Raw genomic sequence first — 14,943 nt, forward strand, 5'->3', positions numbered from 1 at the left:
CTTAAGTTAAAGGTTAATTTAAAGTATTTATTATAATGAATCTCTAAGGCGTACTTAATTCGTAAAAGTGCTCATCTATATATTTCCTCCATTCGTTTTTACTTGGCACGTTTTGACTTTTCACGCTTCTTAAGAAACAATGATTGACACGATAATTTTATCACAATAATCCTATTAATTGATACTCAATAATTGAACCCAAATTCCCAAATAACTTCTGAAGAAAAAAAGAACAAGAGAATAAAAGATGACTTTAGTGGACTTTTGTGTATAACGAATGGTGATAATGAAGAGTTCTCTGTGAATTCCAATATTGAGCATTGGAAAGTTATAATTGACCATTATTTTATTCGAGAAATGTTGGTTAATGTATAAAGGGTAAAACAATAAAAAAAAATTATCTTATCTTGATATACGTAAAGTGACAAATAAAAGTCTATTTTTAATATAGATGTCAAGTAAAGTGAACAGAGAGTACGTATGAAACCAAAAAGTTGTAGGCCATGGAGGCCAAATATTACATTGACAACAAAGAAAAATAAAAGAAAAAAGAAGTCTCATATAGCTGTTTGGTCTCCAACTCGAGCATATTATAATCAACATCAAGTAAATGTTATGCAAGGACCAACTCGTACTATATATAATGCTCCTAATACAAACCATGGACACCAAATTAAAGACATAATACAACCAACTAAACAACATAATTTTTATTCTGACAACAAAATATTCAGCATCCGATTGGTATGAAGAGGCAATCCGATAGTATATCATAACTAGTCTTGGCAACTCCAATGCCTTTCGCTCCACGTTCCTCCACATACGTAGCAAAATTCCATTTTACACCTGAATCCACAATTTATAGCATATAGAAGAATTAATCCAAAAAAGTCATCCAACTAATCTCTTAAACCAAAAAGAAAAATTAACTCAAATAGTCATCTATCGAATCACTTAAACTAAAAATAGCCGGTAGATGTATAATATATGCATAATTTGTGTATTATATATGTATAATTATGTATAATCTATGTATATGACTATAAAAAGTAAACGATGAATATCACAGACTATTTGTATAAAGAGTAGCTAATGTAAAATATATGTATAATTATGTATAATTAACCTGCAAGTCATGTGTATACAGCCATCAACCTTCTCCACAATGGATTTGCACTTGGGGCATTCCTTCCATTTTTTGATCTCAGCAAGCAGCTTAAGTTTTAGCTCATCTTCTCTGTCTTTTTCTACCTTTTGAAACTTGTCACAATCACGCCCAGTGTGCCAAGGGACTCGGCACTTCGCACAGAACAGTTTTTTGCACAGAGGACAAATGCACTGAACGATCTCTTCATGTCGATCATGAATGAACAGCCCTGAACATCTTTTATAAGGACAATAGAATTTTTCACCATTAGGAATAGCTGACTCGGCCGAGCCCTCTTCCCACCTTGCAAATGTATTTACTGGAATGATAGACCTACAAGATTCGGGTTGAATTACGACACGACATCTCAAACCTGGACAAGTTATAGGGAAAACGTTGTCGCGAATCTTGGATTGGGCATAAAGACCTATGCAGTGAGAACAGAAAGAATGACGAGAGCAGATTTGGAGTTTGAACATTCGATCTGCTCCCTTTTTCTTATTGCAAATTCCACAGAATCCTTGGGAACTTTCATAAGAGGCTCCGAGAACATGTTGCATCTGCAGTTTCTCTGCAAATTCCTCATCTGATATCATCATAGCCAAGACATCAATACGATCTGACATTGATGATATTGATAACGTACTGATTGGTTTAAAAGGCTTAATTTGTTGGATATATTTGCCGATTTAGCCGGAGTATTGATGTATACGCAAAGGGTTTAATTTCTATATTGTGTTTCTATTAGGTAGAGAACGTCCGTATTTATACTCTCAATTAAGTCTTTGCCCAGTAGAAGAATTATCCAGAAGGTTATTGGAAGGGGACACTCAATCCCCTACGTAAAAAGAATATCTCTAGATGATGATATGATTGATGCAAGCAACTAGACGTCAGCAATTTAGCTAAGCCATGTTAACTTCTTATGCTGATCATGACATACTGGGGCGGCCAACCTCATCGGAGGCCTAAAACAAAATCTTAAATGAGAACTTAGTTTTATAAAATACAGAAAATTAAATGAATTTAACGTTGATTGCATCACAACTGAAATGGGAGAACCCACAAAACATAAGTGACTCCTTTTTTTTAGTAAGTCCCTTTCTATATTTGGTAACAATTCAACTTTAGATTTTTCATTTTACCATTAATGAGATGATTTCTAGCCCAAAAACTTTTATGATTTATTTAAGATTACAAGTTTCAAAAACCTTCCTTTATTTCATAAAATCCATATCCAATCAAACACTTTCATATAAATTGGGACGGAGAGAGTATAATTTATGTAAGAAAAATAAATAATAAGTTAGATTATTAGATATAGTTACGTGACCAACTAATGAATAGAGAAATATAATTAAGTAAAAAAGTAAAATAAGATTGACAGAAAACTATTTTAGTTATATTAATTAGAGGAAGAAATCGAGTTATTAAAAATTAATATGACAATAAAGAAATAAATTTATCAATAATAAAAGATAATTATATAAATAATATACTACTATATATAGAAATCGGAACTAGGCCTTTCACCAAACTGGATCAAATCGTAACCTCAAATTCTAAAAATCAATTTTACCAACAAAACCCAAGCTAATGCTTTGCTCAAACTTCAGCAAATTAGAATACCTATTTTATATTCTCAAGCTTTCTTACAACCCTTCAATTGTGATATATATATTATTTTTCAAATCAATGAATATCAATGTTATTCTCTTTGTTTTAGGCTCCAATATTATTTTTTTCACTTGATTTCAGTAGGAAACAATCAAGAAATTTCAGATTCTTGGGTATTTTTCCAGCTTCAAATTTCGACTACCCAAAAAATAGAGTACAAATTCGTTCTTCACTCAAATCCACGAAATCGGTGTTTGATTCACGATTTTAAGCTACAAGCGACAACAAGCAGCCGATTTTATCCATATATAGTCAACAAATCCAACTGTCAATTTCAATTTTCCGACACCCAAAGAACACATCGCAGCAGGTTTTGAAATTTTTACTACCATTGAATGACGTGCCAGAAATAGTAGGTTTTTTGAAGTTTGTTATGAAAATTAAACTCTGAGATTTAGAAATTTATGGTTGTTTACCCGAAAAATCGGATAACGTTGAATTTATGTATGGTTCTAAGGGTAAGTAGATTCCTTTGATCTGAAGATAACAATACACGTATTTATGATGCAAGATAGAAAATGATGAACAAAGATACTTAGTGAGCTTTAGAAAGATAAACACAATGAATTCTTAATCCCAGGGAAGATGTCTTCTATTACAATCTATCTTGCCTTTTATAGCCAAGGATCACTACTTTATCTATAGCAATATAATGGAATAATATTACTAGTGGAGGACCCATGATGGTGTGTCTCCTCCTTAATTCCCGCCAAGATTCTCTCCTTTGGTGCGGTTGTAACAGCTTTTTGTCTGTAAGCTCGATACCGACTCGAGCTCGGTGTCGGATCGGAACCTCGGCCTTGGTTTCGAGCTTGGTGATCACTTTCGGGTATCGATGTTCAGGACCTGTATCGGTCGATGTTACCTCGGTCGATTCGGACGTCCCGAGCTCGACGCCCCCATCTCGAAATTCGTTCGGGTTCTCCATAAAGATACCCCTTGACTGAGATGCCATCCTCGATCGATCTTCATGATCGAGGATCGGTTTTAACCGTATACAGATAGCCCCCTCGTTTCTTGGAAAGTAGATGACGAGAAACGATGTGATTTCCCTAAGGTTCGACCGAATCAATGATGACGTTTCTATCGACTTTGACTATGACGTGCGTGATAGCTGTCCCTTCGATTTGGTTTTATCGAGGCACTTAATGTGTGTCAGTCGGTGGTCAGCCACCGCTAGAAACGAATCGCCATGTCTTATAAATAGTTTTCCCATATTATATTTTCCACTTTTGTGCTTCCTCTTTTCCCAAATTCCCTTTGATTATTTTCTCTACTTCGTTGCTTTAGTGCCGCTTATACCAGAGTTTTGGTGTTGTCCCATCTTTCACCTTCCTTTGCGACTTTTTCTTCTCATATTGATGGCGAAAACTTCAAAAATCGTACCTCACAAGGAGAAAGCTTCCTCCTCACGGCCGTGTGACGATAAGGCACCGACGGAGCCGTCCGTTCAAGATTATATTCCCGGCCCGTGTATTTTAAAAACTGATTTTAGGGTGGAGAACCCTTCGTCCGTTCCGGGTCGGTGTGAGCACGTATCGATGTATACGTGCTCTATAGCGGAGGTTCACCTCGAGGCCGTCAGAAAAGACTGCGGCTGGGCTTATGAGGTTGTGTTACAAATCCCATCCTCCGATGAGAGTGTCACTACCTATGTGGAGGGATTTTTAAGTGTTTACACCTATCCCTTTACGTTGGGAGCTATTGATCCCGTGATTTTTGATTTCTGCAGGAGATATCAGGTCACCCTCGGCCAAATTCATCCTTCCTTATGGCGTATAGTCATCTTATTGCGTTTCTTCTCTATCAAAGCCGGAGGGTTGGATTTTTCTCTGAACCACCTTATACGACTGTATCGGCCTCAGATTTATCGTGGACTAATTAGGCTACATCGTCGAGCATCGAAGGCTTTGATGTCGAGCATCGATGAAGATAAGGATCGAGGTTGGATGGGTCGATATATTCGAGTGAGGACTCGTGATCTTATCCCGGAGGAAAAGATGTCGTTTCCTGAAAAATGGAATTTCGACCGTAAGTGATTCATGTTTGCTTTTCGTGTCTTTTTCCGTTTTTGTTAATATTATTTTCTGACGTCCAGCTGCACCTTGGATGCCATAAGCTGTGCCTGATCTCGAGGATTGGGTTCGAAAGTTAGCCTCGACTTCATCCTATGCCGAGCGCGCTTGGCGTGATTTGGCTAAAGGTAGATGGGAGGCCAAGAATCATGGTGAGGTTTGGTTCCTGTTTCCCTCGAGGTATATTCTGTGTTCATTTCATTATCGATTTTTCCTTTGTATATAGGTGTAACTAGGGATGCCATTTTGAGGCCTTCGAGCGGTGATGAAGGAAACAAGTCCCCGGTCCTGGAACAGGGAAAAAAAAAGAAACGAAGGGCTTCCTCTCGGCCGAAGGACCCTAAGCCCAAAACTCGAAAGGTGAGGAGAAAAATCATTGCCCTTTCGATCGACTCGGTCCAACGACTGAGGGAGGAAGAAGAAGAAGAAGATAGCTCCTCGGCTTTGGTAGTCCGACCTACGGAGGCAGTCGAGGTTGCTAGAGCTACTGAGCCGATGGCGGCCGTGCCCATCGGGGTTGGTTCCGAAGACCTAAGTCTCGATCGGAGTACTCCGAGTGATTTGCTCGGGGCAATGGCAATGGGTCATTCACCTTCTCTTCCGTCTTTTTCTGAGGAGGCGTTGAAGGAGGCTCGACAGCTGAAGACTCCCGATATTGGTGTTGGCTCAGGTGCAGCGGATCCTTTTAAGGATTGTTTTACTGGTGTTGATGATAGTTCCGATATCGGTGATGCTTCTCTTTTGTTAGAGAAAGCTCAGCGTTTTATTACTCGGGTAATGATTCTTCCACACTTGGCTTCTTTGTCTTTTCCATACTTGACGGTTCCGATATCGGTGATCCTTCTTTGTTTTATTGGTATTGATGACAGTTTCTAACTATGCAGGCCATCGGTAGGTTTCGAGTTGATCTTAGCCAGTGTGAGGCCGGAACGTCCTAGGTGAAAAAGATGACCTTCGGCTTCTTTGTAGCAAAAAGGAGGAGGCTATAAAGGATCTTCAAGCGGATTTGGCTAAGGTTCGTGAAGAAAGGGTCGAGCTCGATCAGCAGGTGAGCCTCGTTCTGTTAAAGTATGGATTCGACTCAACTGTGGAAGTTAACCCTTCGTTGTCTCAGTTGCAGCAAAAGATCGAGAAGATCGGGCTACTTCGAGAGGAGGTCAATCAAATCCAGGCCGAATGCAATCAGTGGAAGGAGACTATTGACCGCCTGGCAGCGGAGAAAGAAACCATCTTAACAAAGTTATTATCAGCCGACGTTCAGCTTCGAAACGTCAAGCAAAAGGTGTCGGTTCAGGCTAAGAAAATCGATGAGCTTGAGATACGACTTGCTGAGGCTAAGGCGGAGGTTGAGTCGTCGAAAGTTTTGGCAGATAAGTCTATTGCTGTATATCGAGCTGATGCTGAGTCCGCTCAGGTGGAGGCCCGGGAAGCGGCGAAGATTGCCGATGATCGAGCTCATTGGGTTGCCGAACTTGTTAAGTGTAGATCTCGGAGGGAGACCCTCGAGGAGATACATGCTCGAGGTTTCGACCTTACCAAAGAGGTAAGAAAGGCAAAGGAGCTTGAAGCAGAAGCTGAAGCCTTGGCTTCTGATGATGATGACGATGATAACGAGGATGGTAGCAAAAGCGGGTCCAAGGGTGGGGAAGACCCCGACCCAGAAGCTTAGAGTCTAATTCTCCATATCTATAAATTAATTACGTAGGCAATTTTGTATATATATAACAAGGTCGATTTTGATCGATCAGATTTGGAGTGACGTTTTGCTTGTTGAGTTGATGATAATGTGGTGGTTAACGTAAACTTTGAGTAAACGTAGCTTTTTCAATGTTTCAAACTCGATTGGGTCCTTGTTCGAACTCGGCAGCCCGTAGGCTTTAACATTTGAGTGTTTATTTCGAACTCGATATAGAAGTAGCCCGTGGGCTTAATATTTGAGTGTTTATTTCGAACTCGAGATAATGTGGTAGCCCGTAGGCTTAATATTCGAGTGATTATTTCGAACTCGAGATAATGTGGAAGCTCGTAGGCTTAATATTCGAGTGATTATTTCGAACTCGATGTTGAAGTAGCCCGTAGGCTCAACGGTCGACTGAGTATTTCGAACTCGATATAGAAGTAGCCCGTAGGCTTAATATTCGAGTGTTTATTTTGAACTCGAGATAACTCGATATGCCCGTAGGCTGGTTGCATAATAGATTTCAAGTCATTGTACATATATTTTGGGGCAATCTATATGAGCATGGTTCATTTTAACCATTTTGGCTCTTACAATTTTTCCTTTATTGTTGTGAGAAGACTTTGTTGCATCTGAACTCGATGTATTTGAGGGCCTGGTGCCCCCCCGGTATTCGAGGTCGTTCGGGCTAAGGGTCAAAAGCCTCGGATACTGTTTTAAAAGCGCAGCACGATCGATGGTTGCCTCATTAAACACCTTGCCGCAAAAACCCATTTGGGAAAAAACCGGTCTAAGGAAAAAAGAGTGCAACACGTGCTTTTGAGTAAAAGAATACTTTTGTTCTTTGTTCGAACTTCTGTATGGGACAGTTGAATAAATATGGGAAAGGTCGGACCTTAGCAGTAGTACCGTTTTAGATGTGATACATTCCAACTGCTTGATAGTTGTTTGTCGTTTATGATGTCGAGCCTGTACGATCCTTTCCCAAAGTTCTCGAGCACCTGGTATGGTCCTTCCCAATTTGGTCCTAGTTTTCCTTCGTTTGGATTCCGAGTATTGATGGTGACTTTCCTTAACACCAAGTCCCCTGGCTTGAAGTGGCGAAGTTTAGTTCTTCGATTGTAATACCTTTCGATTCGTTGCTTTTGTGCAGCCAACCGAATGAGGGCAGCTTCTTATCCTTCGTCCGATAATTCAAGGCTGGTGTTCATAGCCTCGTTATTTGATTCTTCCGTTATGAATCGAAATCTGGGACTAGGCTCTCCGACTTCGACTGGTATTAATGCCTCGGAGCCATATACTAAGGAGAATGGGGTCGCCCCTGTACTGGATTTCGATGTTGTTCGGTATGCCCAAAGGACTTCGGGCAGGATTTCTCTCCATTTTCCCTTAGCGTCGTTCAATCTCTTCTTCGGGTTTTGAAGAATAGTTTTGTTTGTTGATTCGGCTTGTCCGTTTCCGCTGGGGTGGTACGGGGTTGCTAGTATCCTTCTTATTTTGTGGTCTTCAAAGAATTTTGTGATTTTGTTACCAATGAATTGCTTCCCATTATCACATACTATTTCGGATGGTATCCCAAATCGGCATATGATATGATCCCACAAAAAGTCGATAACCTATTTTTCTCTTACTTTCTCGAACGCCTGCGCTTCAACCCATTTAGAAAAATAGTCAGTCATAAACAAAATAAATTTGGCTTTACCTGGGGTCGATGATAGGGGGCCGACGATGTCCATTCCCCATTTGATGAATGGCCATGGGGATAGGACCGAGTGAAGTTGTTCTCCGGGTTGATGGATCATTGGAGCAAACCTTTGACATTTATCGCATTTACGAACAAGTTCTTTTTCGTCTTTGCCCATATCGATCCAATAATACCCTGCTCTGATCACTTTTCGAACTAACATGTCGGCACCGGAGTGATTGCCATAAGTGCCCTCGTGTACTTCCCGGAGGATGTAATTGGTATCTCCCGAACCTATGCATACCGCCATCGGTCCATCGAATGTTATTCGATATAACGTTCCGTCCGCAGTCAAAGTAAATCGAGCAGCTTTAGTTCGAAGGGTCCTGGACTCTTTGTGGTCTGAAGGGAGCTTTCCGTTTTTTAAGTATTCAATATACTTGTTTCTCCAATCCCAGGTTAAGCTAGTAGAATTTATTTCGGTGTGCCCTTCTTCGATTACAGATCTTGAAAGTTGAACGACAGTTTCCGAGTTCAAATCATTCACCTCGACCGATGATCCCAAATTAGCAAGCGCATCGGCCTCGTTATTTTTTTCTCGTGGAACATGTCGTAGACTCCATTGTTTGAAATGGTTCAAAGTGATAAGTAGTTTGTCCAAATACCTTTGCATTCTGCCTTCTCGGACTTCGAAGGTTTTGTTTACTTGACTCACCACCAGCAAAGAGTCGCAACTGGCCTCAACGACCTCCGCTCCCAAATTTCTAGCTAGCTCGAGACCTGCAATTATGGCTTCATACTCGGCCTCGTTGTTAGTTAACCTGATAGTTTTAATAGCTTGCCTAATAATGTTACCCGTGGGAGATTTTAAAACTATGCCTAGCCCGGACCCCTTTACGTTCGAAGCTCTGTCCGTAAAGAGGATCCATGCCCTCGTCGGTAAATTTGATTTTAACAGTAATTCTTTTTCGACTTCGGGTACGAGGGTCGGCGTGAAATCGGCCACGAAGTCTGCTACAATTTGAGACTTGATGACTGTTCGAGGTCGATATTCGATATCATACCCGCTGAGTTCGATGGCCCATTTGGCCAATCGGCCCGATAGTTCAGGCCTATGTAAAATATTATAAAGTGGGCAGGTAGTTAATACGCTTATGGGGTGGCATTGGAAGTACGGTCGTAACTTCCTAGAGGCGCTAATCAGCGCAAGCGCCAATTTTTCCAAGTGCGGATATCTAGTTTCCGCTTCCCCTAAGGTCTGACTTACGTAGTAAACAGGAAATTGTGTACCTTCCTCTTCTCGAACCAGGACACTACTTATGGCGACTTCTGATACTGCCAAGTATAGGTAAAGTTTCTTGTCGATTTTTGGAGTGTGCAGCAGTGTTGGGTTTGATAGATATCGTTTCAGTTCTTGTAACGCTAGTTGGCATTCCGGTGTCCCAGCGAAGTCGTTCTTCTTTTTGAGTAGAGAGAAAAATTTGTGGCTCCGATCTGATGATCTCGAAATGAATCGGCCTAAGGCTGCTATTCTTCCTGTTAACCTTTGTACAGCTTTCACGCTGTTCACGATGGTGATGTCTTCAATGGCCTTGATTTTGTCTGGGTTAATCTCGATTCCCCGATTTGACACCATGAAGCCGAGGAACTTACCCGAGCCGACTCCGAAAGCACATTTTTCGGGGTTGAGCCTCATGTTGTATTTCCTCAGAATATCGAATGTTTCCTACAAATGGGTCAAATGGTCCTCTGCGCGCAGGGACTTGACTAGCATGTCATCAATATAGACTTCCATTGATTTACCTATTTGTTCTTCGAACATTCTATTTACTAGGCGTTGATAAGTAGCTCCTGCATTTTTTAGCCCGAAGGGCATTACGTTATAACAATATGTTCCATATTTGGTCACAAACGAAGTTTTTTCCTGGTCTTCCGGGTTCATCTGGATTTGATTATACCCGGAATAGGCATCGAGAAAAGTAGGGATCTCGTGGCCGGCCGTGGCATCGATCAAGTGATCGATGTTGGGCAGTGGATAAGAATCTTTGGGGCATGCTTTGTTCAAGTCCTTGTAGTCTATACACATTCTAAGTTTGTTTCCCTTTTTAGGCACTACGACCACATTGGACAACCATTCGGGGTATTTTACCTCTCTAATGGATCCTATTTTGAGCAGTTTAGTTACCTCATCTTTTATGAATGCGTGCTTCACCTCCGATTGGGGTCTTCTTTTTTGCTTCACCGGTCTGAATCTAGGGGACACACTTAGTCGATGTGTCGTTATGTCCGGCGGGATTCCTGTTATATCTAAATGGGACCAAGCAAAGCAATCGATTTTATCGATAAGAAATTGAATGATTTTCTTCCTGAGTTCGGGGCTCAAACCCCTTCCTAGGTATACCTTTCGTTCGGGCCAGTATTCGATCAAAATGATTTGCTCCAATTCCTCAATAGTTGATTTGGTGGCATCGGAATCATCGGGGGTCACGAAGGATCGAGGGATCCACTGATCATTATCTTCTTTGATGCTCTGCTTATCTGGCTGGGTCGAGACCGATGTCTTTGGTTGCTATTTGGCGTTCCGGTCTTCGACTGTGCCTCCTTTTGAACCCGATCCATTCACCGGCGAAGACGAAGATGTTGGTTTTGCTTCCTCGACGGAGAACATTTCCTTTGCGGCTGGTTGTTCTCCATACATTATTTTGACACCTGTCGGTGTTGGGAATTTGAGGACCTGGTGTAGGGTCGAAGGTACAACTCTCATGTTGTGGATCCATGGCCTTCCGAAAAGGGCGTTATATCTCATATCGCCTTCGATCACGTAAAACTTTGTTTCCTGAATTGTTCCGGCGACGTTTATCGGTAGGGTTATCTTGCCTTTGGTGGTTTCGCATGCCATATTGAATCCATTTAAAACCAAAGTTGCGGATATGACCCGATTTTGTAGGCCGAGCTGTTTTACAACCTTCGATCTGATGATATTGGCCGAGCTACCTGGATCAATTAACACACGCTTAATTTTAATTTTATTCATGAGTACGGATATTACCAGTGCATCGTTATGGAGTTGGATGATTCCCTCTGCATCTTCATCATTGAACGACAAAGTCACTGAGGGAGTGTAATCTTGAATTCGAGATTGCTTTTCCCTCACAATCGACGTTTTAGAGCGTTTGAGCATAGGTCCCTGAGAGGTATCGACGCCGCCAATGATCATGTGAATGATATGCTGTGGTTCTTCTTCTTCGTTTTGCTTGCCGAAGTCCTTGTTTTTAAAATGGTTCTTCGCCCTATCACTCAAAAATTCCCTAAGGTGCGCTTTGTTGAACAAGCGGGCCACTTCCTCTCTTAGTTGTCTGTATTCTTTCGTTTTGTGACCATGGGTGCCATGATACTCGCATATTTGATTGGGATTCCTTTGGGCCGGATCGGTCTGCATGGGTCGAGGCCATCTGGTATCTTTGATGTGTCCGATAGCCGATACGATGGCGGATGCATCGATGTTGAAGTTATATTCCGATAATCGAGGAACTTCTATAGGATCGGCATATTTATCAAAGCCTCTCTTGCTCATAAGTCCCCGAGAATTTTGCCCCCGATCATACCTGCGGTTATTCCTAACTGTCTCATGTGCCGAACCGTGGTTCACCCGATCTGTGACATACGGCTGGTATCGGTCTCTGTTTGACCTTTGTTTTCTGTTGGTTTCCTTCAGAATTTTAGTGGTTGCGCGGTTCTGACGTGTGGGTTCATACGGAAATCCCAATTAATCATCTTCGATCCTGATTTTCGATTGATATCGATTGTGTATATCCGCCCAAGTTATTGCAGGGTATTCGATCAAGCTTTGTTTCAGCCGACGTGATGCTGTCGAACTCAGTCCGTTCAACCCTTGGGTGAAAGCTTGTACGGCCCAGTCGTCTGTGACTGGTGGCAAATCCATGCGTTCCATTTGAAACCGGGATACGAATTCCCTCAGTATTTCGTCACCCCTTTGTTTTACTTTGAATAGATCTGATTTCCTCGTTGCGACCTTTATGGCACCAGCATGTGCTTTTACGAACGAATCTGCTAATATGGCAAAAGAATCGATAGAATTTGGTGGCAAGTTGTGATACCAGATTATTGCTCCTTTTGCGAGGGTCTCTCAGAACTTTTTCAATAATACGGACTCGATCTCATCGTCTTCCAAATCGTTGCCTTTGATGGCACATGTATAGGAGGTGAGATGTTCGTTAGGATTGGTCGTACCGTTATATTTGGGAATTACGGGCATACGGAACTTTTTTGGGATCGGTTTCGGGGCCGCGCTCGATGGAAAGGGCTTTTGTATGAATTTCTTCGAATCCAGCCCTTTCATCATGGGCGGAGCCCCCGAGATCTGATCGATCCTAGCATTATATGTTTCGAATTTTTTGTCGTTGGCTTCGACTCGTTTTGTGAGTTCCTCGAGCAGTTTAGCAATTTCAGGGGCGGTTCCTGATTCTCGCTCGTTCGATTTCACTGTGTCGGGCTCCGTTCTGGGGGTTACTTCTCGAAGAAGTGGATTGGAGTTTGGATTACTTTTCATACGAGTTTGGCTCTGCAACTGAGTTATCGCTACTTTTTGGGCTTGTAGCATTTCGAAAATCATACGCAAGCTGACCCCAATTTCTCCCATGCTGTGGGTGTCTCGGGCTATGGGTCGAGCTCCACCCTGAATGCTTCTTTCCTACTCGGAACGCTGATTCGCTTCTAGAGCTATTCGTGAATTGATATCTACTGGTACTTCGGCTCGAATTTCGGGTTCCTCGATTCGAGCCTCGTTGCCGTTGTTGGGTAGCCTTTCGGCCACGGGCACCAAGTTGTTGGTTTCATCCTGAAGGCCGGCTTCGAGGTCGATTGGTAGAGCCATTGCAGGTATGAAGTTGTAAGCTGGAGTGTACTATATATTTGTATCAAATAATCACTTGTTATCCTTAGCTCCACGGTGGGCGCCAAACTGTTTACCCGAAAAATCGGATAACGTTGAATTTATGTATGGTTCTAAGGGTAAGTAGATTCCTTTGATCTGAAGATAACAATACATGTATTTATGATGCAAGATAGAAAATGATGAACAAAGATACTTAGTGAGCTTTAGAAAGATAAACACAATGAATTCTTAATCCCAGGGAAGATGTCTTCTATTACAATCTATCTTGCCTTTTATAGCCAAGGATCATTACTTTATCTATAGCAATATAATGGAATAATATTACTAGTGGAGGACCCATGATGGTGTGTCTCCTCCTTAATTCCCGCCAAGATTCTCTCCTTTGGTGCGGTTGTAACAGCTTTTTGTCTGTGAGCTCGATACCGACTTGAGCTCGGTGTCGGATCGGAACCTCGGCCTTGGTTTCGAGCTTGGTGATCACTTTCGGGCATCGATGTTCGGGACCTGTATCGATCGATGTTACCTCGGTCGATTCGGACATCCCGAGCTCGATGCTCCCGTCTCGGAATTCGTTCGGGTTCTCCATGAAGATACCCCTTGACTGAGATGCCATCCTCGATCGATCTTCATGATCGAGGATCGGTTTTAACCGTATACAGTGGTGTTTTGAAGTTTAAAACTGAGTGAGAATCACTTATTAAGCTTTAATAAGCAAATGGTTATTGCTTTTTGGAGAGTTGGTAGTTAAATTTGAAGAACACCATTGTTGACATAATGAAGACCATGAATTATGATTCTTTTGATGAATCTTAGTATTTAAGCAAGGGTGGTATGTTAATGGAGAAAAATAGATTTATGTGGGTGACTAGATTTAAATGGGTTTAACAATAGTTTATGTTATTTTGGGAAATATGAAGTCACTTAAATTCGATTTGGGATTGTTTGGTTGCAATGGTGGTTGGAGCCTTGGAGGTGCTGGTGGCTTTGAGTAGGGGTGGAAGAAGAAATGACAGGGGAAAAGGATAGTAAGGTGGCAGAAACAGTCCGAATTGGGATTCTTTGGTTGTGTGACTTGGTAGCTGACATGAAAAATATAGAGCGGGTCGGCTGCCAAGGTGTAGATCTGTTAGGGATATGGACAAATATTTTAAGTTCGAGCTAGATGGAGACAAATTATTTAATGCTTTGATATACAACTGTTATTTTTTTCAATTGAAAATAATAAAGTGTTGACTGCTTCAACCATACGCTATATTGTGTCTCCTTAATTTTTACCTCTGTATATGATCTTCAATATATATCTCTTACTAGTACTATTTTATATTGTAATTGGAAAGTTTCAGCAAGTTTTCTTTGTGATTGTTACGTGCAAATGCTGAAAATATGAATTGGAATGAATTCCAGTAATTTAGTTTGAACGTTTATGTGCCTAGATTATTAAATAAAATATGTATGTATATATTGTCTTTTACATACAAATACCGAAATCATTTAAGTACATAAAACTCAACTTTATTGCATAATGTATTAAGCAATAAACTATGAAAACTTTAAATTTAATGTCCAGTGATCCTTTTGATTTTATTTAATTAAGACTTAGCCACAACAACCTTGATTAAGTAAAATTATTTATTATGTTTGAATCACATAAGGATATTAAGGATCAATGTCTAAGTGATCTATAATTTATTGGATTAGAGATTAGCCACAATATTTTTAGTCAAATAAAATATAAGGATAAAGATCACATAATGAAATTTAGACAAT

General features: G+C 41.0%; 1 protein-coding gene across 1 annotated transcript; it reads right to left on the bottom strand.

Moving 5' to 3' along the window:
* Window positions 1-422: 422 nt before the first annotated feature.
* On the bottom strand, window positions 423-1,900 carry LOC104103051 (E3 ubiquitin-protein ligase RSL1-like). Its single transcript, XM_009610919.4, has 2 exons — window positions 1,127-1,900; window positions 423-846 (listed from the first exon to the last, which is right to left on the bottom strand). The coding sequence occupies exons 1-2, from the start codon at window positions 1,771-1,773 to the stop codon at window positions 777-779; spliced, it is 717 nt and encodes a 238-aa protein (XP_009609214.1). The 5' UTR covers window positions 1,774-1,900; the 3' UTR covers window positions 423-776.
* Window positions 1,901-14,943: the final 13,043 nt, after the last annotated feature.

This window comes from Nicotiana tomentosiformis, chromosome 3 (assembly GCF_000390325.3).
Source record: "Nicotiana tomentosiformis chromosome 3, ASM39032v3, whole genome shotgun sequence".
NCBI lineage: Eukaryota > Viridiplantae > Streptophyta > Magnoliopsida > Solanales > Solanaceae > Nicotiana > Nicotiana tomentosiformis.

What these genes read in the sequence shown, in the direction of transcription:
- LOC104103051 (XM_009610919.4), bottom strand. Translation starts at nt 1,773, where the DNA reads ATGTCAGATCGTATTGATGTCTTGGCTATGATGATATCAGATGAGGAA. An exon ending in TGTATACACATGACTTGCAG is followed by an intron (nt 847 to 1,126) that starts GTTAATTATACA and finishes TTGTGGATTCAG; the next exon opens with GTGTAAAATGGAATTTTGCT.